General features: G+C 44.4%; 1 protein-coding gene across 2 annotated transcripts in view; it reads left to right on the plus strand.

Moving 5' to 3' along the window:
* The window catches only part of LOC144818779 (aprataxin-like), a 239295-nt gene that overhangs the window by 84190 nt on the left and 131641 nt on the right, over positions 1 to 23464 (plus strand). For both annotated transcript variants that reach the window (XM_078676519.1, XM_078676520.1), the window contains exon 3: positions 9630 to 9676. In XM_078676519.1, coding sequence (XP_078532645.1) covers positions 9630 to 9676 — 47 coding nt within the window. The remainder of the gene's footprint in view (positions 1 to 9629; positions 9677 to 23464) is intronic.

Here is a 23464-nt window from a genome sequence, read left to right on the forward strand (position 1 = left end):
GAATTTGTAAAAAACAAAACATCCAATTAGGGAGTCCACTAGGAGAAAACTCCAGGTGTAGGTACGTGGTGTACACTAAGCCACTGCCAAGTGGACGCAAGCACAAGCTCTCATCCCACCGCTGAACACCAATATGTTGGACCCGGGGTTACCGCTCCACCTAGGGTAGCTTGGCTCAAGCAATAAGGCATAACTCTGAGGCGACTTGTTGCACTTGTGACACACTCAAAACAGTAGCACCGCGTACTTCCACTTAAAAATGACACTACACCGTATTTATAAAAAGTTCGAAAAGCTTTATCTTTCCTTCAGTTAGTTTAGCAGTTGCACACAATTTATTAAATCAACATTTAGACCTTACTCCTGATACACCTGCACTTGTAAACACATGTTGAAGCATAGGATCACATTTCATAAGCGATTCTTCTTTTTACTTATAGTATCATAAAGTAGATTAGTTGTAAACATAAATTCATTAAATTACCCATCAGAAAGAGAATAAGTTCTAGTGGTAATTCTGCAGCACTGGTGCCTTGATAAAGGAATCAATCAGCTGAATGCCTAGTATGCTGTCTGCAGACCAAAACAGTAAATCATTTTTACATTGAATCCATTCTACATTCGTTTAAAATAGTAGATCAGATTAGCAATCCATACAGGTATAGAGTTGGTGAAGAAATTACCTACTTAATGAGGGCAGAGCATGAATTAAATTAATAACAAAGGGGGAGGGGCTTTTCCCTCTCAAAGAATCATGGCTTCACATTTATTTCAGCACATCAACATGCCCCACTCGATTGACTTGTCGAGTACCAATTTCAGATTAGCCCAAGTCATGCTGGTGTGGTTCCTGAGTTCTTAGTTCTGACAGACAATAACTTCCCCCGGCAGTTTAGTACTGTTAGTTTAGCTCCGTGGGCTCTTCTCACACTCTTCCTGTTTAGGCTGAAGGGGCCGATCACCTCACGGCCCAACAGAGGATTTAGGAGCACTGCCTGGCCTCCCACTAGCCCAATTCCCAGCTTACTTGTCGTCTAAAGCAGTAACAGTAGGTCCCGAGGATTGTGACAGTCAGAGATACAGCACTTCCACATCCAACGCCTTCTTCAGCTGGGAGGGCCCTTAGCGGCTGGCTCACGGAGGGGAATTCCCGCTGACTCCGATTGGTAGGCCCTGCTCCTGGCGTCCCCTCCCTTCTGCTCTCCGAGGAGGAAGGAACCTCCCCGGGGTCTGGCCTCCTGTACGTCCGTCCCACCTCCCTGCGCACTTTCCTGTCAGCGCAGGGCGGGACTTCGCTCAATCTCGCTCCCGACCTTCTCTTCACGGGAAATGCGGCACTTCTCTCTCCCGCGCCAGTCCGGAAATCAGGGCATCACCAATTCCGGCCCCCAGGCAGAACCATTCCCACTACAGGGGCTCCAAACAGGCCGGCAGCAGCTAGATCAGGTACGTGCTAGCCTAACCAGGGTCTGTGGCAGACTTAGGTCCCGCACTGGAGGGCAAGTTCTAGGAACTTCTGTCAGGATTGTAAGGAGTCTGACAACCCAAGGGCTCCGGGAGGCAATTCAGCAGAGTCGAGGGGCTGATGAAAGTGGACCCAGTCCCCTACAGGAGGGTGTAGCACTCACCTCCCTCCTGTCAGTTCGGATGCCCTCACACCCCAGAGCCAAACAAGGATTTCTCTCACGGGGCAATAAAGGGAGGATGATACGACTTCCCTAAGCTGAGGACAGCAGGGCTAGGTCAATGCACAGGGGGTAGCGTCAACATCGAGGGGTAGCAGCTCCAGGGGACAGTCAAACCCTCCCACAGTGCACTAACCTCCCTGCCCAGCAGCCTAAACTCCTAACTGGACCCTCTCTCAGAACACACTCTAAAATGGCCGCCCAACATTCCACCTTTTATAACCTGGGCCCAGAGTGTCCAGAGTGGACCAGAAGGTTCCAAACCCCTCATGTCCCTCTATGGCACCAAGCAATGAGGTAAAAACTTGACAGTTGGCAGGCCACCATTTTGTCAGGATCTCCTATTCTTCCACCATTTTAGAGAAGCACCTACGCTTCATGATAAATTAGTCATCATGGAGCGTCCAGAGACCTATGGACAACACCAAAAGAAAGGTGGTGGACAAAAAGAAAAAGAATGAGAAGGCAGAAAAGGGGGTAAAAAAAAAAAAGATAGGAAGGACCACCCAAAGGGTTTACAGGTCTAACACCCTTGTTATTTTGTTCTGGCCAGGCCTTAGCTCCTAGACGAAACATACCAATGCAGCTGTGTTTGGGACAACGTTCTTTGGTTTTATTGGAATACACGAATGGTTAGCACACTCTGGACCTTTCCAGAGAGAAGAGCAAGATCGCACCTATAAAGTAGATCTGCCATCTGTAGGCTAAGGTATGGGGTCTACAGCCAAAACCCAGAGATCTTCTCATATATAATAATACTGCTTCTATGCAAGGGGAGTTAGGCTATATTGCCTTTTGATAATGAATTTACCTTCCATGATTTATGGACTAACTGCTATGCTGACCTTATTTGTATTATGCATTTTTTTGCTTGTTGTGGCACATATACTGCATATTAGAGCACATTAGTTAAAATAAATATTTTAAACTTGTTTGTGTCTCTGTGAGATCTTATTGTGGACAAGTACAAGAGTGCGAGTGAAAGTGTGTGTCCTGCAACCGCGATTCCTGAGAGATTCGGAAGTGTTATGTTCTGGGGTGTCTAAATATTTGTTTCTCTGTGAGTGAGTAGGAGAACAAGTGAAACACTATAGTTAGTTGGTCCTGGGCTCATGAGTACTAAGGTGGTAGGATAACTCAGTCCCTATAATCCTACGCATAGTTCTGTGTTTGTGCAGAATCCCTGCAACAGGGGAGGGGGCACTCCTGCACAGCTCTTATGTTGCTGCTTCAGAATACTGACAATGTCCCTTTTGCAGAACTGTATGGAAGGCACAGTTTTGTAACTATTTCTGCTCCTGTCCGAGACCGACCCATGCAAGTTTGGATGGGCGTAATCATTACACATAGCTCTGCAGATTTCTGTGAGCAGAAAATTCTGTTTTGTTAATGCGATTAAGGTCAAAATGCAGTCTTGGATCAAATCTGGTGATCAAGTACATATTTGTTAGCATTACAAATCAGACCGTTAGCATTCCAAACCTAAGCCTTTCACATGCATGCTCTAAGTTCTTAGTGCACTCAAGTGGAATACGGTCAGGCTTAGCTTGTATGTGACATGTGTTTCCAGGGAAGATTTGCCACACACTACAGCACCTTAACCTGAAATCTGTAAGGCTTACAAGCAGTTCTGTTCATTGATACATCGATGGAAGCCATATTTAGCAGAGAAACCCTTGTCATTTCTTTTTTTTAGATATTTTCAGAATTCCTGTTTTTCTCACTTCCACTTCCTTAGATCTAGTAATGCGTGTGTTAATTTCAGTTTGTGGGATTTGCATTCAAAGGATTTTAAAAAGCAACACTTTAACCTGTTTAGCTTGGAGGAAGAATATCTGAAGGAGCTACTGCATTAACATTTAAACTGCTCTTCCTGCTCCTTGCTAAGGTAAATACACCTTTGTTGTCTCTGGTCTGTTGATGTAAACAGAGGTAAGTTGGCTCGTTGTATGATCCAAGTAGATGGCTTGGGTGTAAGCAAGCCAAAAACCCCATTAACTTTCTTGCGCTCAATAAGAATCGTTTGAAATAAAAAGGGACATTTCAGATTTCTTTCTTCTGTGGACTGTCATTAATTCATGTTTTTGCCTCACCACGAGAGACCAATAAATGAAGGGGGGGTGTTTACCTACTAGTTAACAAGAAGCGTTTGGCTTCTCATGACAAACTTTATAGCTGTCCTTTATTCTCCCTATAAAGAAGGCACGAAAGAGAAAAGAAAGAAGAATGAAATAAGAATGAAAGAAAAAAGATGAAGACAAGAAAAAGGAAGGAAGGATAAAGAGTAAAGCAAAAATGAACAAGGGAAGATAGAAAGGGGTAAAGTTAATTAATGAAATAAAGAGCAAATAATGAAGAAAAGAGGGGCAAGGAAGGAAAGAATCAACTAAAGAAAAGGGAAAGAAAGACAAAGAGGTGAGAAAGAAAAAAGAAAGATAAACGGACAGAAGGAACGAAGCAAAGAAAGGTGGAAGGAAAGACAGACATCGTTGAAAAGACAGGGCACCCTCATGACCTTAAATTTAGAGTTCATGTGAGCTGCTGGTATGGAACTGATAAAGTTGAAATGTTTCCTGTGCCCTCATGTGGTGGAAAGTGTCCTGGTATCACATCAGCTGAACAAACAAAGGCAACACTAATGATAAAATTCAGACAGTCATAAGGATGGTAAAAATGTTATGCACTAGGGGAGGGACAAACATGAGAAGAGGGAGGCAAGCCATTGAATAACAAGAAAGCAGATGTGTGTGACAAAGCCAACCAGTCGTAAGCTATGGGGAGGCTGCATGCCCACTGTAAATTCACAATAGGTCCTTCATCACTCCTAACCATCACACCTTTCTTGCCACCTTCTCTTCTATCTTGGGCTCATTCCTGACTGAGTTTATTCCTTTTATACAAATCTGCCAACCTGTTTTTTGTCCATCTTTCCTTCAAATCTAAACTATCTTTTCTATCTTCATCAGCCTTCACCAGTCTCTCTTATTCACCTTGTCTCTAGTAACTGTCATTTTCCATACTACATTTTAGGTAATACTGTCCTTAAAAAAAAATAGAACAGTTGACCAGCCTTCTCCCTCCTTCTCTCACCCATTCACCATTTTTTCCTGAAACTTCTTGTATTCAGTACAAATAATATCTGTGTATGCTCTTGCCATATACTCCACACTTTCTTGTAATGTGTGCATACCCTCCACTTGACAAAAACTGTGCTTTCTCTTCTTCCCCAATGCATTATCTCAGCATACTACATCAGCCATTTGTGTATGGTTATCCTCTTTAAATATACTTGACCATTCCATTTTACTTAACCCTTTTACCTCCTTCCCTGTTCCTCTCCATTTTCCTCTATTGTGTCTTCGTTCACCTCTCTTCACATAGGTGCTCTCCATGGCCCATTACTTGTCCCCCTCTGCACAGCCTCAATAGGGAACATTACCTCTTCCTTCTGCTTATGCTGACCTTAATATTGACAATGCAAATCATCGTCTCCTCTTTTTCACCACTCATCTTCACATTCAAAACCATATTTGTTTCACTGCTGCTGGGCACTCATGGCCACGTGATCTTTCATTCCCAGTTGAGTCATGCATTCCCCGCTTCATCTTACCTATCTCCATTGACACTCTTGTGGTTTCACCAAATGTCTTCGCTTCTTCCCGTCTGCCAGCAGCCTAAGAATATCTAGTGAATCTAAAATGTGCTGGATGTCCACCATTTGCTTAATATCCGAAAGATCTTCCCATACCTCATGCTTAACACTGACAGATGCACCCGTTAGTTCACACTTAGTGAGGCAACTTGGCTACTACAATAGTGTACTTATGGGATTCCCTAAATTAACCTGCTTTCCCTTGGATACAGTTATCAACTTTGCTAAGACTCATTCAAAGCCAACCCATGACTCCCTGCCATAGGCACATTGGCTGTTGGCATGTAGCAGAGCTCAGTTGAAGAACCTTGCAAGGGACTTGAACTCAATTCATGGCCTATCCCCCTTAACGGAAACATTATTTTGTCAATCCCATTCCTGACCTCTGCATTACAAGGATGTTTTTTACTGAGGGGTTCTGTGGGACATCACATAGACAACAGGAGTGAAGCGCGAGTTGTCTAATATGTCACTTAGAACTCCGAGGTGAAAAACATCCTTATAATTCACTTTTTACCCATCTATAATTTTATGCTACTACAGGCTCCAAAATCATCTACCCCTGATTCCAACTGCTATTATTATTATTATTAATATTGTTATGATTAATTTAGACTTGTAGAGCGCATAGCTGCCCTAGGGCTTCCCAGTGCTGAGAGACAGGTTGCAGACTGATTTAAGGAGATAATTAGGAGTGCTGTCTAAACAGCCAGATTTTTATTGATTTCCGGAATTCTAGTTCCTTGTCCAGGGACGGACATTCCTTCGGTAGGGAGTTCCAGAGTTTGGGGGCAAGGTGGGAGAAGGATCTCACCCAGCCCCCCACCTCACTTTCTTTGTGGAGATTGATTTTAGGAGTCTTTCTCCTCTCGATCTCAGGTTTCTATTTGGAACATATGGTGAAACCAGATTCCTTTTTAAAAAAACATTTTTTAGGGCTTTTATTGTGAATAGCTCGGTGGGTTATTATTAATGCTTTGAACTTAATTCTCGCCTCCACCGGGAGCCATTGTAGCTCCTAGAGGTACTTTTGGGCAGATTCCCGAACTGGGGCCTTACACAGTAGTCTGGCTGCCGCATTCTGGACCACCTGAAGTCTATTGGTTACATATTTCGGTACACCCAGAATTAGCGAATTTCCGAAATCTAGGTGGGATGTGACCAAAGAGTGGACTACAGGCTTCCTAAGCTGTATTGGGATATGATCTAGGATTTTCCGAAGACTTCTGAGTAGTCCAAAACAAGTACTAGCCACTTCTTAGCTTGGGTGTTCTCAGAGAGGTCTTTTTCTAGCTAAAAGCCTAAGTTCCTAATGTGGTCCTTGGGCGTGGGCGGACTACCTAGACAGTCCAGCCAGCAAATGAATGGCCTAGGGACTGTCATATTTCCGAGGATCGTTAGCTCCGTCTTGTCCCCATTTAATTTTAGGCAGCTTTTCGTCATCCATTCCATGACTTTTTCCTTGCAGGGTGCTAGACTATCAGAGTCTCAATTGGTTCTAGGGTCTAGAGAGATCACCAGCTGCGTGTCGTCGGCATAGGACGTCATCGAGACGTTGAATCCGGGGGGAATCTGGCTCCATGTACACATTAAGTAGCATAGGGCTCAACGAAGAGCCCTGTGGTACCCCACACCGTAATGACATTATTTCTGACACCATGGTGTTTTCCTGGACTTGGAATGTTCTTCCCTCCAAGAAGGAGGTAAGCCATTTTAGCATAGTGCCTTCGCAAGGTGTGATGGTCCACCGTGACCAAGGCCACACTTGGGTCGAGGAGGAGTAAGGTTGAGTTTCCCCTGTCCAATATCATTCTAAGTTGCTCCACCACTGTCAAAAGAGCGGACTCGGTGCTACGTTGGGCATGGAATCCCATCTGGATGGGGTGGAGACAGTAATATGTTTCAAGGTACTCCGATAGGGATTTATTGACATGTTTTTCTAGGAGCTTGCCTACAAACGTCAGAAATAATATGGGGCGGTAATTGCCCAGATGTGCAGAATCTGCATTGTTTTTCTTTAGCAAGGGTTTGATTATTGCATGTTTCCAAGTTGCAGGCACTATGCCCATCTCCAGAGACTGGTTCATTATCTTGACAAGCGAAGGAAGGATGATGGATGTAACTTTTTTAAGGACGTACGGTGGGGCTTGGTCAAGCGGTGATCCGGATTTCACTTTAGCCATCAATAGTTCTACCTCCTCTACTTCTACTAATGGAAGGTTAGTGATGGAGCTTAATGGGGAGTCTGCCACCTGAACTTTTTCCTCCCTTGTGGTATCTTCATTACCCGCCATAAAGGAGCCCTAAATGCTCGTGATTTTAGACAGGAAGAGTTTGGCTAAGTCGTTGCACCTCTCTTCTGAGGCCTCTGTGGGGTGAGGGTCCTGTGCTGGGGAGGTCAGAGCCTTACCTCCCGCAAACAGTTCTTTTGAGGAGTTCTGAGCCAGTTTACTTTTCTCATCAAAGAACTTGGCCTGTGATTCTTTAATACTATTGTGGTAGATTTTAATGGCTGATTTATATTTGGTGTTAAGTTGTGGGTTGCGTTTTTCCTCCTGTCCCTTTCCCTTTTTTTGCAGTTTTTCTTTAGTGCTAACAATTGGGGATTAAACTATCCCTCCGCCCTGGGTCTTGTTTTAGCTCTGTGGGTGACTTTGGGGACTACTTTATCTAAAGATTGGGTGATCCAGGTTGAATATGCTTCCTCCACTGTTCCTGGCCACTTGTTGTTAAGTGCATTTGTTTCATCTAGGGCATTGCCCCACACCTCTACGTTGAGTTTAGCCCAGCACATGTTCTTTGTCTCGTCTCTTCGGGAGGCTCCCTGCTGAGCGTTGCCTTTCTTCCCTATATAGAAAGGAAAATATTCATGGTCTGACCAGGGGACTGGTATTGAAGGTCCAACTGTAAGGTTTGAGTGATTTGAGATAACTAGATCCAGTATATGTCCCTTGGAATGTGTGGCACCCAATACCAACTGAAAGAGTTGGAAAGCTTCAAAATCTGCAAGCAGCCGTTTAACACTAGGGAGGTTCTGGTCCTCCATGTGTAGGTTTAGATCTCCTTTATGGTGATGTTAGCTTTCTTTACAGTTAGGCTGGCAAGTGAGTCCGATAGGCTTTCTAGGAACTCACTGTAAGGGCTAGGTCCATAGATTAGATGCCCTGAGAAGGTGCGGTTGGGTGACAAAGTTATTGCGAATTGGAGACATTCGCACCTTTTCATCGGGAAGATCTCGGTGGTGCAATTGCATAGGGCCAGAGGAGTAATGGGCGAGCCATAAATAACATGGCCTATTTTATGTGCCCAAAATTTGAAAAAACAAAACCTGGCCTCCTATCACCCACCCTCGCCACTCTCTGTGCTTACTCCTCCAGAAGCAGTGCTCTGTGGTTTCCAGCATTGCTCTGACAGGCTCTCAGAGAACCCAGCAAAGCATCCTGGAATTCCTTTATGAGATGGCAACAGTGAGTAACAGCTTTTGTTTACCAATGTTGCTGCATCAGAACAGCATTGTTCTGTATAGCTGTCACTGAGAACCATTAGTGTGAATGTCCGGTTCAAAATATACCAGTTCACAACTGTGACTTAGCAGCAGTGGGTTACAGATCTTGTAACTCACTGTTCCTACATCATAAAGGAATTCCAGGTTGCTCTGGCTGGCATCTATGAGAGCCTGTCGAAAACACGCTAGAATGCAGGGAGCACAGCTTCTGAAGCAGAGGGAGGGCAAGGCACAGAGAGTGGTGGGATGGGAGCCGGTGGCCAGTATTTTTTAAAAATTTGGCACAGGGAGGAGAGGCCATCTTATGTACAACTACCCCATTACTCCTCAGCCCCTGCGTAGTTGTTGAAAGCAGGGGCAGATTATTTTTGCTGGGCAAAAAGCAAATTACAAGGCTGTTTTTCACTTTGGGGTTCTGAGTTCTGCCTAATTCATGTCACTCAGAGCCCTTGGTAAAAACCATCCCTGCAATTCACTGTTACTCATCTATAATTCTATATATTCTTGCTAGCGGATCTCTACCAGAGCCCTAGACAACAAATAAACATTCTGAACAAACATCCTAGTGCTTGCCTTGTTTGCACATCCTTCTCCTTGTAAGTCTTTGTCTGCATTAATTAACTCTTGAAAGTTGCTGTAATGTTAATTGTTCTAACGTATGACCTAAGAAGCAAGGGCTGTTAATTGAAATGGCAAGCATGCTTGCGTATCTCTTTATTTTAACCCGGAGTATATAAAGGCTCGTAACTTCTCTTATGATGTTTTTTGATTTTTTGTTCCCTCACAGTTCAGCTGAAGGCAGACTATAATAAAGGATATGTGACAGTAAAACAGGTATGTTCCTAATGGTATTGTGTGATTGTGGCTGTACTAACTAGCTTAACAAGTTTTACACATTGCCGGAGACATACCTGCTATTTGGCTATTACACTGTTAATGAACATTGTCTGCCATTGTTTTTTTTCTGGTTCATTACATTGAATGCTTCCCCATAGCCGGATTCCAAAGCACGATACTTCAGTCATGTCCAAATATATGTTTTTTACTGACGGTCAGAAGACACCTCTGGGTAAAATAGCATCTGGCCTTTTCAGACTGCTACAATGCTGTGCTCTCTTTGCACCGTTTCAGTTGAAATATTTCTTGAACATTGCTAGTCCTTTTTCTTGATGTCCAAGCTGTTCTAGGCCCACTCTATATAGCTTTTTAGGTCGAGCCTAGGCAGCTCATGCACTGTCTCTTCAGACATGCTGTATTCACTCCCTGGGCTTACAGCCCACCTCCATCTTTTGATTGGCTTTTGTCAGTGTCCTTTAAAAAAATGTTGCTTCAAAGTGGATAATGGTTCCTGCTTGTCCCACCTTTTTCTCGATTGTTAACTCCCATGGAGTATAGCCACAAGACTTGTCCTCTTCCACTTGTGCCATAGTATTTTGTGTCCTTGGAATTTTTTTTTCCTTCAACCTAAGCAATTCTCACTTAGCAGGGCACCTGATTCACGGCCGCCATGCATTCACTGTAATCAAGCACTTCCCTTAAGTGTTTGTTGTGGCACACGGTCATGGACGCTGTACTTCGCTCAGTGTTCTTTTAATTTTTGCTTTTTGGGGCCCGAGCACTTATTGCAGCACTTAATAAATTTTTATTATTTACATGGAGCACATCTTTGAAGTGCCTGCACCTTTAAATCCTGGCTTCATCGCTCCTCCCGCTTTCCACGCAACTCCTTTAATTTACAGCCAAGTGATCCGACCGGAGCTGCGCTGAGCGGGGATGATTCTTCTGCGAGTGCCCTCACTGCTCGTGTTGACTTTAACAGTGCTTATTTTAAATATATTTTAAACGTAGCAACAGCGCTTCACCTCTCCTCTTCTTCACAATGCTTAGAGATCCAGGGTAGAGGCAGAGGAGAGTGAGACTGGAGCCTTTAGACTGTTCTGTCAGTAACCCAGCTTCTCTCTTTGTCTGAGTTACAATCTCCTTCGTTTAAAGTTTCCTAAATCTAATTCTAAGGAAAGTATGTTGAATTCTGCCCATAACGTCGTTAAATTAAGCTAGTGGTCTCTGAAAGCGCGGGCATCTCAATGTTGAATTTCTTTTGCATAAAACGAATATTTTAATCTCTATTCTATTCTGTAAAATTACATTTTTGATGTTTCTGCCTATGCGAGCTGAACACTCCAAGGCAGAGAAGTCCTGTAGGTCTGTGTTTGTATTGAAGCCGGCCCCGCCTCCAAGCGGCCATCAAGGGGCCTGCAGATGTTGCCCTGGACTGTCCAAACCTTGAGGAAAATAACTAGTTCCAGGTGCAATTCCTGTTAGGAGTTGTCCCCCTGTGCACAACGTATATGATACCAGGATTCTTGGCACAGAAAGCGAAGCCCCAGCAGCACGCAACAACATATCACCTCTCTGTACGAATTTCTAGTGGTGCATGTCTATTATCTTCGAAAATAACTAGTTGACATATCCAGTACCAGAAGTGGAAAGCACTCACAGCATCATCCCATACATTGAGGGTTGAGATGTTTCAGCAGGAAAGGTGATGGAGTGAAGCTGGGCATTCCACATGAGACTGTTCAGTGACAATCCTTCTGTGCATATTTGCACAAACTCTCACCCCACAGACCGTGCGGTTTTATTCATTGGATGGCAAGTAGAATTCATTTCATGGTTCATGCTCCCGATGCAGAAATTTGTTGCAGGTATGGCACTGGTAAATGGCCAGGGTTGCTTGAAAGACCTGTGTGTAATCTTGGGCAGCAGACTTGATTAGATAAATAGCTAGTTCGAATGATGTATGTGTCTGTGCAGAGAATTACATGGAATTTGTAGGTCGCATGTTTTTATTTCATGTAATATAGCTCAGTAGGATAATGCTTCTGTTGCAGTTGTCCTCATTTAGTCTACACGTTCCAAGGTACACTCTGGTAAAGTGGATCCTTGATTTTATGTACCAATAACAAACTTATGCATCCAATTTCAGCTATTTAGCCGACAAGAATGGCGATGTGAGCCCAAGGGAGCTCTGTGGACAAGAGGCTGCGTGTGGAGTGGTCCGCTTTCGATCCACCTTCTACATTGTTTGTTCATGCAAGAGATTAGGATGGCGATGGATCGGGGCGGCACAGCCATGCTCATTCTCCTCGATCTGTCAGCCGCATTTGATACGGTTGACCATTCCCTCTTGCATGAGCGGCTCGAGAGAATAGGGATCGGGGGCACAGCATTGGCTCTGTTATCCTCCTTCCTCAAAGACAGAAGACTCATGGTTGACTTGGATGCCTACCGATCAGACACATACACCCTCCTGTGTGGAGTGCCTCAGGGCTCGTCTCTGAGCCCATCACTTTTTAACGTGTATGTCCCAGAGCTGGCCCCACTAATTCAGAACTTTGGGTTCTGCCTCACGTCCTATGCTGACGACACTCAGATTGCCATAACAATACAAAAAAAAGAATCATCTCCCGCTGCACAATTTCAAACTTGCATGCGTACGGTCAATCGCTGGATGAACACCCATTGCCTCAAATTAAACTCCTCTAAAACAGAGATCTTGACTTTTGGCAATGTTCAACCATGTTGGGGCAACCTTTGGTGGCCAGTAGAGATGGGTGAACCCCCTAGACCGGCGGAAAAAGTTAAGAACCTGGGGGTGTGGCTTGATCCTAAACTTACTTTAATTCATCACACCAATGCTATTGTGTCAGCAAGCCACTTTCTTATTAAAAAAATCAGAAAAATTCTCCCATACATTCCAGTAGATGCCAGAAAAACAGTTGTTACAGCTTTGATCCAGTCCAAACTGGACTATTGCAACGGATTATTAGGAAACGCCCAAAAACAATGTCGCAAAAAACTCCAAAGTGTGCATATCTCGGCCGCTAGACTGCTTCTCAATATCCCCAGAACCCACTCAGTCACCGCCGAAATCCGCAAGTTGCACTGGCTTCCGGTGGAGCAACGGATTAAATTCAAGGCTCTGTCCATAGCCTATAAGGTCTTTAACAACAAAGGGCCGATCTTTTTTCAAAATCTGTTTTCCTGGTACGAACCCACCAGGAATCTTCGGTCCTCTGGCTCTAAACTTCTCCAGGTGCCAATAACCCGCACTGTGCAATGGGGTGGGCGTAGCTTTCATTTTTACACCTCCAAACTTTGGAACTTACTCCCTCTTGAGCTCAGAAATTCTTCCTCTCTTATCGGCTTTCGGAAAGGCTTGAAAACCTGGCTATTCCAGAACTAGCCGTCAGTGCAGACCTCCTCGCTCGTCCATAGTGCCAAGACACCTACGGGTAAACGTGTGCTCTACAAGTTTTAATAACATAACATAACATGCAAAGCTCGAAACTGAAGGAGGTTGCGATGCAAAGTAGTTAAAACCTAGTGCAATGCTCCATAAACATAAGCATGTTTTCAGTATCTGATAGAGACATCTTGCCGCAGATTCCTTAACTTAGAATATCCCCAGGCATCAGACTGGATCCGGAAAACTTTCCACAGCAGCACCGGCGCCGCACGGCTCCGCCCTGACGTCGTCCACGGACGTGACGTCAGTGGAGCCATATAAGCCCCTCCCGGCGCGCTGATGTCAGTTTTTCTTCTTTTCCGCGTCCCAATGTGGATCCTGGAAAACCAGCAGTTCCTTTGCCTGTTTTCTGGCCCTCTCGACCCCTTCGGCGTCACAGAACAGTGTGCAATGCCTTCGGCAGACCTGTGCGTGCCAGATGTCTGTCCCGGACCCGCACCCCATTTGTATGTGGTGCCTGAGAGTGCACCACGACTCCAAAGAGTGCAACGCCTGTCAACAGATGAAACGTAAGTCTTTAAGGGAGCGTTGTATGAAGTTGCTGGCCGCACGGCTGTCCGGTGCTGAACCTTCTCGCCGCCGATCTCTCTCTCTGGATCAATCACGAGGTCATTTCCAGGGACATTATTCGGAGACGGGTAAGCAAAAACATAAGTCGTGGAGGTCGTCCTCCCGTAAACGTGATACTGGGGCCCGTTGCTGTTGGTCTTTGCCAGGCACCGGCGCCCAGCAGTCGTCACTCCCATACCCTCCCTTCCCGGGGGTTGGAGCGACACGAGTCTAAATGGAGGCTTATTCAAAGGGCCTCCACTCTTTCTTTGGGTCACCCCCTCTCCCTGGTGCGCCTTCGGGTCCCACAGAGGTGGAGGGCACTCATGTCGATTCTTCGCCGGTGGATTCGTCCTCGGCGCTGGCTGCGTGCATCAACTCCTGTTCCGGAGTCAATACGATGTCGACGGAACACGGCCCGGAGGGCCCTCCCAGTCGTCCGTCCAGCCCACCCGCCCAGTCACCGCATAGCCCTGCGCTGACGTCGGATGCGGCACCGAATTCAACACCCTTTTGACCTCTTTCCTCCCCGCATTTAGGGGTTGGATCGCCGTCGGACCGCGCCCAGGCCGAGTCCCCTAAGGAGATTCTCAACGTTGATACGACGCCGTCTCGGCGTCGGTTGACACCGGTGCCTACGCCTCCTCTATTACAGGAGGTTGACGTCCCTCTGGACTCCCTGTGCCCAAGGTCGTTTAGGTGCCCCTTGGTGCAGGTCCCTAGCATTCCGCGGCCTTCGGATCAACCTCCGGCTCCTCCACTTTTACTCTCTAGTGGACGGTTTAGTCTCCAACCGTCTCCTACCAATGGTTTGTTGTCGCCCCCCAGAATGGCGACTGAGGCTAGTGCAGCTTTCGCTGGGGCTATTCGCAGTGTGGCAGATACTCTTTGCTTTCAGCCCCTTGCGGTTTCCCTGCCCTCTAATGCTTTACTGGATCTCCTCCACATGGAGCCTGTTGAGGTGGAGCCTTTGCTGCCACTTGGTGGGTCTTTGTTTGACATCTTGCTTGGTACCTGGGCACGGCCCTCCTCTGGTGACCCTGTTGATCGGGCCATTGCTCGCTGGCATCGTCCGGCCCCGGAGGATCCTCTTTGCCTGTCCCTTCACCCTAGAGCTCAGGGTCTGGTTGTCCAGGCGGCTTTTGACTTGCAGCCTTCCTCCACTTTGCCGTTGTTACTTCCCACTAGGGAATCTCGGGGGCAGGAGACATGTGGTCGCCGCATTTTTGCCTCTGCCAGTGCGGGCATCCATGCATTAAACACGTCTTGCATGTTCGCACATGCTTCTTTTGCCCTTTGGGACTTAGTTGAGCTCCTTCTTCCTTCTCTCCCAGAAGGGCCCTGGGCTGACTTACATTGCCTTCTTCGATCATCCCTTGATGCAACTGATTTTGTGGGTAGGGTGCTAGCCCGGGCAGTTGCTTTGCGCCGCCATGCATGGCTTCGCGACAGTCGTTTCCCATACAATGTTCAGGATGCTCTTCGGGATCTGCCATCCAATGGCGTGGACCTTTTTGACTGCCATGCTGATTCAGCAGTCTCCCGCCTCATGTCTGGTCTACCGTGACTTTCTGGCCTTGCGTCCTAGTTTTCTACCTTGTGGTATCTTTTTCTTCTGCATTGGCGATGTTGCCTTGTTTGTTTTAAGTCCTGGGTTCTTAACATAGTACCCGGATAGTGTAGGCGGTTGTTCCGCCCTCTTGGACTTTGTTCAGTACAGCTAGTTGGCTGGGTCTGCCCTCTTTTCAGTCCTCTGACTGTGACCTTATCCCAAGAGGACCCCCCTCGCAGGGGCTAAGACTTACCCTATGTGTGGTAGTTGCTGGCTATTATGTAGCTGCTTTTCTACAAGGAATGCTTGGTACGCTCCTTCCTCACAGAGTTTCTTCTGTGGATCATCCGTCCTCTCTTTCTACTGTTATGCGACCCACACGTTGACGTCGCTCTATTGTACTTTCAGTTGCAGTTGGGGTCTACAGTTCTCCGTAGTACTTCGTAGCCTCAGTAGGGGTTCCCTACCCTAAGGCTCGGACTCGTCTGCCTTTTCCAGGGGCGTTTTTCAGGTTCGCTGTGTTCCTCTTTGTCCATGTGGCTGCTCTTCTTTTCGTTAGCCACTGATCCTTGGGACCCCTTGTTCTGTTCCGTTCTGACACAGTTTTTCAGCGGCTGATGCCCTGCCATCGTATAGTGCAAGGGCGGAGCCGCTGTTCAACACAATTCTTCGGTGTTTGCGCGTAGTGTGGGGGCATCCTGGTATGTTCGCTATCATATGGTGCCTGCGTTCTTTCTTCTGCAGTGACTGGTTCGACCCTCCACTCTCCGGGATGAGTAGTCCTTTCTCGTACTTCACCCCTGTCTGGGCTTCTCTAAGTGCTGTGGCGTCTTCGCCACGTACGTCTAGGCTCTTTTTTAAATATTTTTTTATTGTTCATCATCAGAAAATACAGTTCCACATGATTACAATCGATCATTTCATTCCAAATATACATTTCGTTTAGCAGATGTGCGTCATTGTGAACAAGAAAAAAAAGATAATTTCACAGATCATGTAAGTCTTTACCCGAACGAGCTGAGATTCATGAAAACAAAAAACAAAAAGTAGTAATTATTATATTGTAATAGACTATTATCATAGAATAAATTACCCCTCTATTCTTGATTTCCAATGCTCTACTGGTGCCCAGATCCGTTTACCTAATTGCATCGCTTTGCGACCTTTTTTTTCATACAATGATTTCTCCAAAGCGTACATTGATAACATTCTTAAAAGCCATTGGTTAAATGACGGGGGATTAGGGTCCTTCCACAGGGTTGCTATACAAAGTTGAGATATGGCCATTGCAATATATATGAATTCTTGATGAGGAATATCCTGCCCATCTCTCCCTACACCCAAAATCATAATCTCATTTGTTAAGCTTATTGATATCCTTAATTCATCCCTAATAAATATTACAATCTCCTTTTTAAAAGGATTGAATTTTGGACATGCTGAGAACATATGTATAGTGTCAGCTTGTATGCTTTGACATCTGGGACAGGATATTCCACTAATTCCCCCCCATTGTGCTATTTTATACGGCGTATAATGCAATTCATGGAAGGTTTTATAACATTGTGCTTGTAAATTAGCAACTTTAACAATGGAATTAGCAAGCTGCAACGATTGTTCAGTCTCATTTCCCACTAAGTTTAGCTTCGTCCTCCATTTAGCAAAAATGTTCATCCTATCGTCTTCTTTACATTCACTCAGCGCACCATAGAATTGTGAGATTGAGCAGCCCTTCTCGTTTTGAATATATTCCATCAAATCCTCTCTTTTAAAGTTATCTCCCCTGGGCAGTTTCCTTTGTATTACTGATCTAATCTGTAGAAATTTTAAAAAGTCTCTACGATCTAACTTATATATTTGACAAGCCCTTTCAAATGAAATTATGCCCGTATCATCTATAATGTCTCCTATAATACAGACCCCAGAACTATCCCATCTTTTCATGACTTGATCATGAAACACTTCAGGGAGGAGCTCATTTTTAATTAGAGGTGTATAGAAACTCATTCGTCCTAACTTGATTTTTTTCCGGACCATAGACCATACCGATTTGGCTGCTGCAAATACCTTAAACTTTGTTCTTTTGTAGTAGTTAAATTCTTTAAATGTAAGTAACCCTTTATTGGAGTCTCTTACTAGTAAGTCGTATGTGTCTGGTATACCAAGTCCGTCCCGCCATCTATCGTTAGTGTTCCCCCCAAGAAGTCCTCTGAGATACTGTAACAATGCTGCCAGATAATATCCTTTAAAATCTGGAACAGCTAAACCTCCCTTTTCTTTAGATAGTGCCATCATTTTTATGGACCTCCGAGTTTTGCCTTTTGCCCATATAAATCGATTACAGACCCTTTCAATATCCTTAAACCAGTTGTTATGAAATATTAAAGGAATCGTTCGAAAGAGATATAGCATTTTGGGAAGGAACATCATCTTAATTACATTACAACGTCCAATTATTGTAAGATGTAAATTATCCAACCTATCCAGATCTTGTTTAGCCTTTCTAATTACCGGCGTGAGATTTTCCTCCACCAGCTTAGACAAGTTAGATGTTATAGTTATACCCAGGTAGACAGCCGAATCTATGACTCTAAAACCATCTATTATGGCAAATTGGTTAACGACTATCTGTGTTTTAATCTGATTCAATTTGTACCCAGACCAGAGCCCATATTTTTTTGCCTCTTTTTCTATTTCCACTAACGCTATTAGTGGCGTGGGTGACGTAATTGCTAGGTCATCTGCATAACCCAAAATTTTTGTCTCATATTCATTCAATACAATCGGACATATGAGCCTATTTCTTTCTATATGTCTTATGAAAGAATCAATGTAACAAGCAAAGAGCAACGGTGAACAGGGGCAGCCCTGTCTAGTTCCTCGCTTGATGTTAATATTTTCACTCTGTTCCCCTGCTACTCTAACTTTTATGACTGGATTTTTATATAACGCTTTCAATCCTCCTATATACTTTTGCCCAAAGTTGAGTTTATACATTGTTGTCCAAAGAAAGCCCCACGAGACCCTATCAAAAGCTTTTTCTGCGTCTAATAGTATTAAAGACATAGGGTCTCGTGAGGCTGTCGTTCCACCAAACAAGGTAATTACTCTTCTAATGTGATCGACTGTCCCCCTGGCTGGGATAAACCCATGTTGGCGGGGTGAGACCACCTTTCCAATTATCGAACTCAATCTATTAGCCAATATTTTCGAGTAGGTTTTAGTATCACTGTTCATCAGGCTAGTAGGCCTATATGACCCAGGATCGGTGGAGATTTTATTCTTTTTTAAGAAAACCACCATTGTCGCTTCGCTCCAGGATTCGGGCGGTTTGGCTCCTTCCTGGATCGAGACCATGAGTGTAATAATATCCCCCTCTAGTATTGTAAAAAATTTCTTGTAAAATTCTAAAGGTATAAGGTCAGGACCTACAGCTTTCCCTGATGGCAGTCCATTAAAGGCCAGTTGAATTTCTTCTCGGGTAAATTTTGTCTCCAGGCTAATCCTGTCTTCCTCCGTAATTTTATCTAATGTAGCCTCTTCCAAATATCTTTCTATTTCTCTCTTTCTTGGCTCTTCTCCCTCTTGATCATAGAGCTTCTTATAAAAGTTCTGAAACACTGCGCAAATTTCTTTAGGGTTTTTAACTACCACTCCTCTTTCTGTAATCATTTACGTTATCTGTCCTTTAGTAACTGCCTGTCGAGTTCTTATCGCCAAGGTGCGTCCAACTCGCTCATTATATTCATATTGCTCTTCACTCCTTGCTAAAAACTTCTCGGCTGCACTTGAGCTATATACTTCCCCTACTGCTGCTTTAGCAATGGCTAGTTTTGAGTCACCTCTGTCACATCCCCTTTCGCTACTAAAGTCTTTATCAAATCTTCCTCCAGATCCATCACAACCATAATCTTCTTCTCTATTAATGCTTTTTGCAGTTTATTACGTCTAAGAGAGTAGCTTAAAGTTTCTCCTCTGATGCTAGCCTTCATCGCGTCCCAAACCACTGAAGTACGTGCCGTACTTCTGTTGTGTCTCAAAAAATCTTTTAACCAATTTTCCATATGGGCAACATAATCAAGATCATATAATAAAGCTCTCTCGAATGACCAAGAAGTTAGGTTTATCATCACATTTACCAGAACAATCTCTAAAGCTAAAGGGTTGTGGTCCGACATTAATCTTGGTAGTTTTTTAATTGTAACTATCGGTAGCAATGCAGGTGAGATCAAAAAATAATCAAGCCTTGCTATTGTTTTGTGTGGAGCCGAGTAATATGTACTACCTCCCCCTCCCATAATCTGTTCCCAAGTGTCGATTAAGCCATTATCTCTCATCAGATTGACCAGTGCTCTATGACTTTTTTTCCCTCCCTTTAAACCTGCCTACATCATCCTTCCACAGCCCTGCAAGACCATTTATATTTAAATCACCGCAAACTATGATCGGGAGTGGCCAACTAGGTAGCCGTGCATTTATTTGACTAAAAGTATCAGGATCATCCACCGTAGGTGCGTAAATTGAACATAAAGTAAAATTCAAATTATGTACTTGTAATTCAGCCAAAACCCATCGGCCGTGTTTATCTGCCTGTTGTTTTTTCAGCTTAACACTATTTCCTCGAGCCAGTATCGCTACCCCACGCGTCCTTGTGCCCTGGGTAGTGCATACCAGAACCGAATAACCCAATTGCTCTAATAAATATTTCTGCGAAAATTCAACATGCGTTTCCTGCAAGTAAATCAAGTCTGCTGCAGTGTTTTGAAGTATCCTTTCAGCTCTCTTCTTTTTCTCGCCTCATTTAAACCACAAACATTAATCGTGACTATGCGCATACAGTTTTACGTTTTTTAACCATTTTTTGTCTAGTTCTTTTTTTAACCTTATTCCGTTTAGTAAGCATTCTGCCTTTTTCCTTCAGTAGCTGTGATCCTCTCCCACCCCCACTGTGCAATAATTTCTTCTTTTCCTGATGATGAATTTTTTCCCCCTTCCCCCCCCCCCTGTAACAACGCATCCCACCCCCCTGCCCTCTCACCCTTCCCTCCCCCCTCCAATTCTTGAGGCATCCTGGGACCTAGATCCCTAGGTGTGGGCGGCCGAGTGGTCCGAGCATCACCGCTCGCTCGATCGCCTGATTTATCAAAAAAACTTTACATATATAGCATCTCAGATGGCTAACTTTTCCCTCCCTATTTTCTTGGTTCAGAAAGTTCGTGCAGGTAGGCCTCCACTTGGATCTCGCTTATAAAGTTCCTTGAGGTTCCTTTATAAAATACTCTTAAGCGTGCTGGGTTTAGCAGACGAACAGTTGCTCCGATCTTTTCAAATGGGGCAAAAAGTTGCCTCAACCTCCAGCGGCGTTCGACCGTTGCATGAGCAAAATCCGGGCGAACAAAGAACTTGTTACCTTGATATTCTTTTTTGCTCGTCGGTCGAGCCAGGTCATAAATTGCTTCTCTTAAGAGAAAGTTTCCGAAGCAGACCAAAATAGCTCTTGGATATTGGTTTTCTTTTGGAGATCGTTTGGGGAGTGTTAGAGGAAAGCGATGAACGCGTTGGACTTCCCGTTCCAGTTCCCATGTTTGGAGTTCAGGCATGGAAGACTTTAAAAGGTTGATGATATATCCCTTTGGATCACTTCCCTCTGCACCTTCTGCAATTCCCAAGAAGTGAAGGTTATTTCTCCTCCCCCGGTTCTCTAGATCCTCCACCTTTGTCATTAGATCTTCGATAACGCCGGCTTGGACCTTTTCTCTGCTTTGAAGTTTAACAACATCTGCTTCCAGATTTTCAGTACGACTCTCCACCGAGGCCATTCTATCCACTATCTCGGTGCAAGTATTATCCACCTTCTGGATAGCGCCTTGAAGTTGTTGGATAGCATCGTGATTCCTTTGGCTATCAGTTTTAACATCTAGATGAAAATCCTTTATGGTCTTCAAGACCTCACTCAGCGATGGTTCCACAGAAAATTCTAATTTACTAGTATCACGATGTTGTTTTTCCTTGTGCTTTTCGCCGGCCCCACTGTTCTGGTTATTAAGTTTTGTGTCTCTTATAGATGTAGGAGTCAAGCTTTTCCGGAAGAGTCTAGATTTTTTACTTGTTTGATCCTGGTTACTCCCCTGATCCGTTGTTTCATCATCCATAGGTTTGTGAAGTTTTCTATGTTTTGATTTTTTTTCCCCTCTATTTTCTTTTTAAATACCAAATCTCGACCGGATCCACTATTCTTCTTTGTATGTCTCTGATATGTCTGATCAATTACTTCCAGATTAGCAGTAGGTGAAGTTTCGTCCTCGCTAATCCCACTTGAGTCCCCAATTTCACTGGAGATCAATAAGCCAGTTTCATAATTTTCCGAATTAGATTCCTCTGTCGATTCTTCACTCCTATTTTGTGATTTTTTATCTTCAGTTGCGGTTTGTCCAATATTAGGCACATAATCCAAAACCAGTTTCTGATCTGTGATCGTTTCTGCGCCTCTGCTATTTAAAGTTATTTCATCACCAGGAATCTTATTCTTCATTGCGTCCTGTAGCTTCCCATTACTAGTGCTATTGCCGTTACTATCATCCTTTTTGCTGCCTTCGTTCGAGGCTTCCTTTAAAATTGGTACAAATATAGTTGAGATCCTTGGTTGCGTTTCATCACATAGTCCCGTTAGTTTAGCCGCGGCCTTCAAGTTTTTAATAGTTTGTAATCTTTTAGCCTTTTTAACCAAAAGTTCCATCTTTTCATCAGTTTGATCATCGGACTTTTCTTCGGGGTTACATTCAGTTAAATAATCTTGTTTCTTCTGTTTCCCCCTCTCAGTCTCCTTCTCAGCAGTTTTTATGGCATTTTTATTTTTGCTTTTAATTTTCTACATATTGTTTTTATGATTTGCTTTGCCATTACCATTGCCATCAATGTTATCCTCCAAACCTCCTTTCCCATTTCCATTTCAATTTCTAGCCCCTTTGGCCTCTTGTGCCTTCAATCCTCTGGTTTCTGGCCTTCTAGTGGAGCTATTATTTTTTGATTGACAGCTCATCGTTTGTTTTAAATTCCTTTCGTGATCCAAAATTACTGATGTACTTTTGGCAGCTGCTTTGGCTGCTTCATTCATCTCATTTACCTCAATCGTCTCAACTATTTCATCCTCTGAAAGCATCTCTAAGTTCTCCTGGGTCAATCTTCTATTCAATAGTTCGCTCGTGGTTGTTTCAGACATTTTCTGTTTTATTTGCGTTTGCGTTTGAGTTTGTATTTGAGTCTGTATTTGAGTCTGTAATTCTAATGCCGCCGCGCAAGTTCCTTCAACATCATTGGGAACATACAAGCCTGAATTACAGTCCCATTCTTGATTTTCTTTAGAAAATCTTATCGTGATCTTGCATGACTTTGCCCTCCACTCGAGATGCCTTAAACTTTCCCAGTCTGTGCTTATCTTTATTTATCTACACTACTATTATAAAGCGAGAACTGGGAACCTTTGAGGCGGGTAAACTCGGGAACCACAGCGCCAATCCAAACAGCCAATATATCTTTGAAAACGTCAGGGCAAGCAGATGGACATAGGCTATATAATAAAAAAATATATATGTTGGAAGGGCAAAGTAATTTTTAAGGAAAAGTAGTCCCTTCGAAGTAGCGCCAGCTAACGACGTGCGTGCTGACATCACGGCTCGGCGGCCAGGAGCGCGGGGAGGAGCGTCCAGGAGGCGGAAGCCGGAAGAAATGCATCACCCCCTGAAAGCCAGGAGCACACAGGAGCACGGAAGCCAGAAGAAATGCATCACCCCCGAAAGCCAGGAGCACACATTAAAAGGTACATTACCGCAGGCGGCCAGAAGCGCGGGGAGGACGGGGAAGCCGGAAGAAGTGCATCACCCCCGAAAGCCAATAGCACACATTAAAAGGCACATTACGGCACAACCTTTCCAGTTCTCTGTATCACAGCAGCCCTCGTCCTGCTAACATAGCACTCCAAGTACCATCCGTCACAGCTAAAGCGAACATGCAGTCAACAGTCTTCATTAGCGCTGATGCACTCTCCTCCTTGCCCCCATCTGTCACGAACACTGTTTAAAATTCGGACTTATTAGGCTTTATTTGGGAGCGGGTCTGGTTAATATCTCTACGGGCTGAAGTCATAACCGTCCACGGTGCCCGGATCCAGATAATTCCTAGCCCTGTATGCGCAGCTGATAACCACTGCCCCGCA

The sequence above is a fragment of the Lissotriton helveticus genome, chromosome 2_1, assembly GCF_964261635.1.
Source record: "Lissotriton helveticus chromosome 2_1, aLisHel1.1, whole genome shotgun sequence".
Lineage (NCBI taxonomy): Eukaryota > Metazoa > Chordata > Amphibia > Caudata > Salamandridae > Lissotriton > Lissotriton helveticus.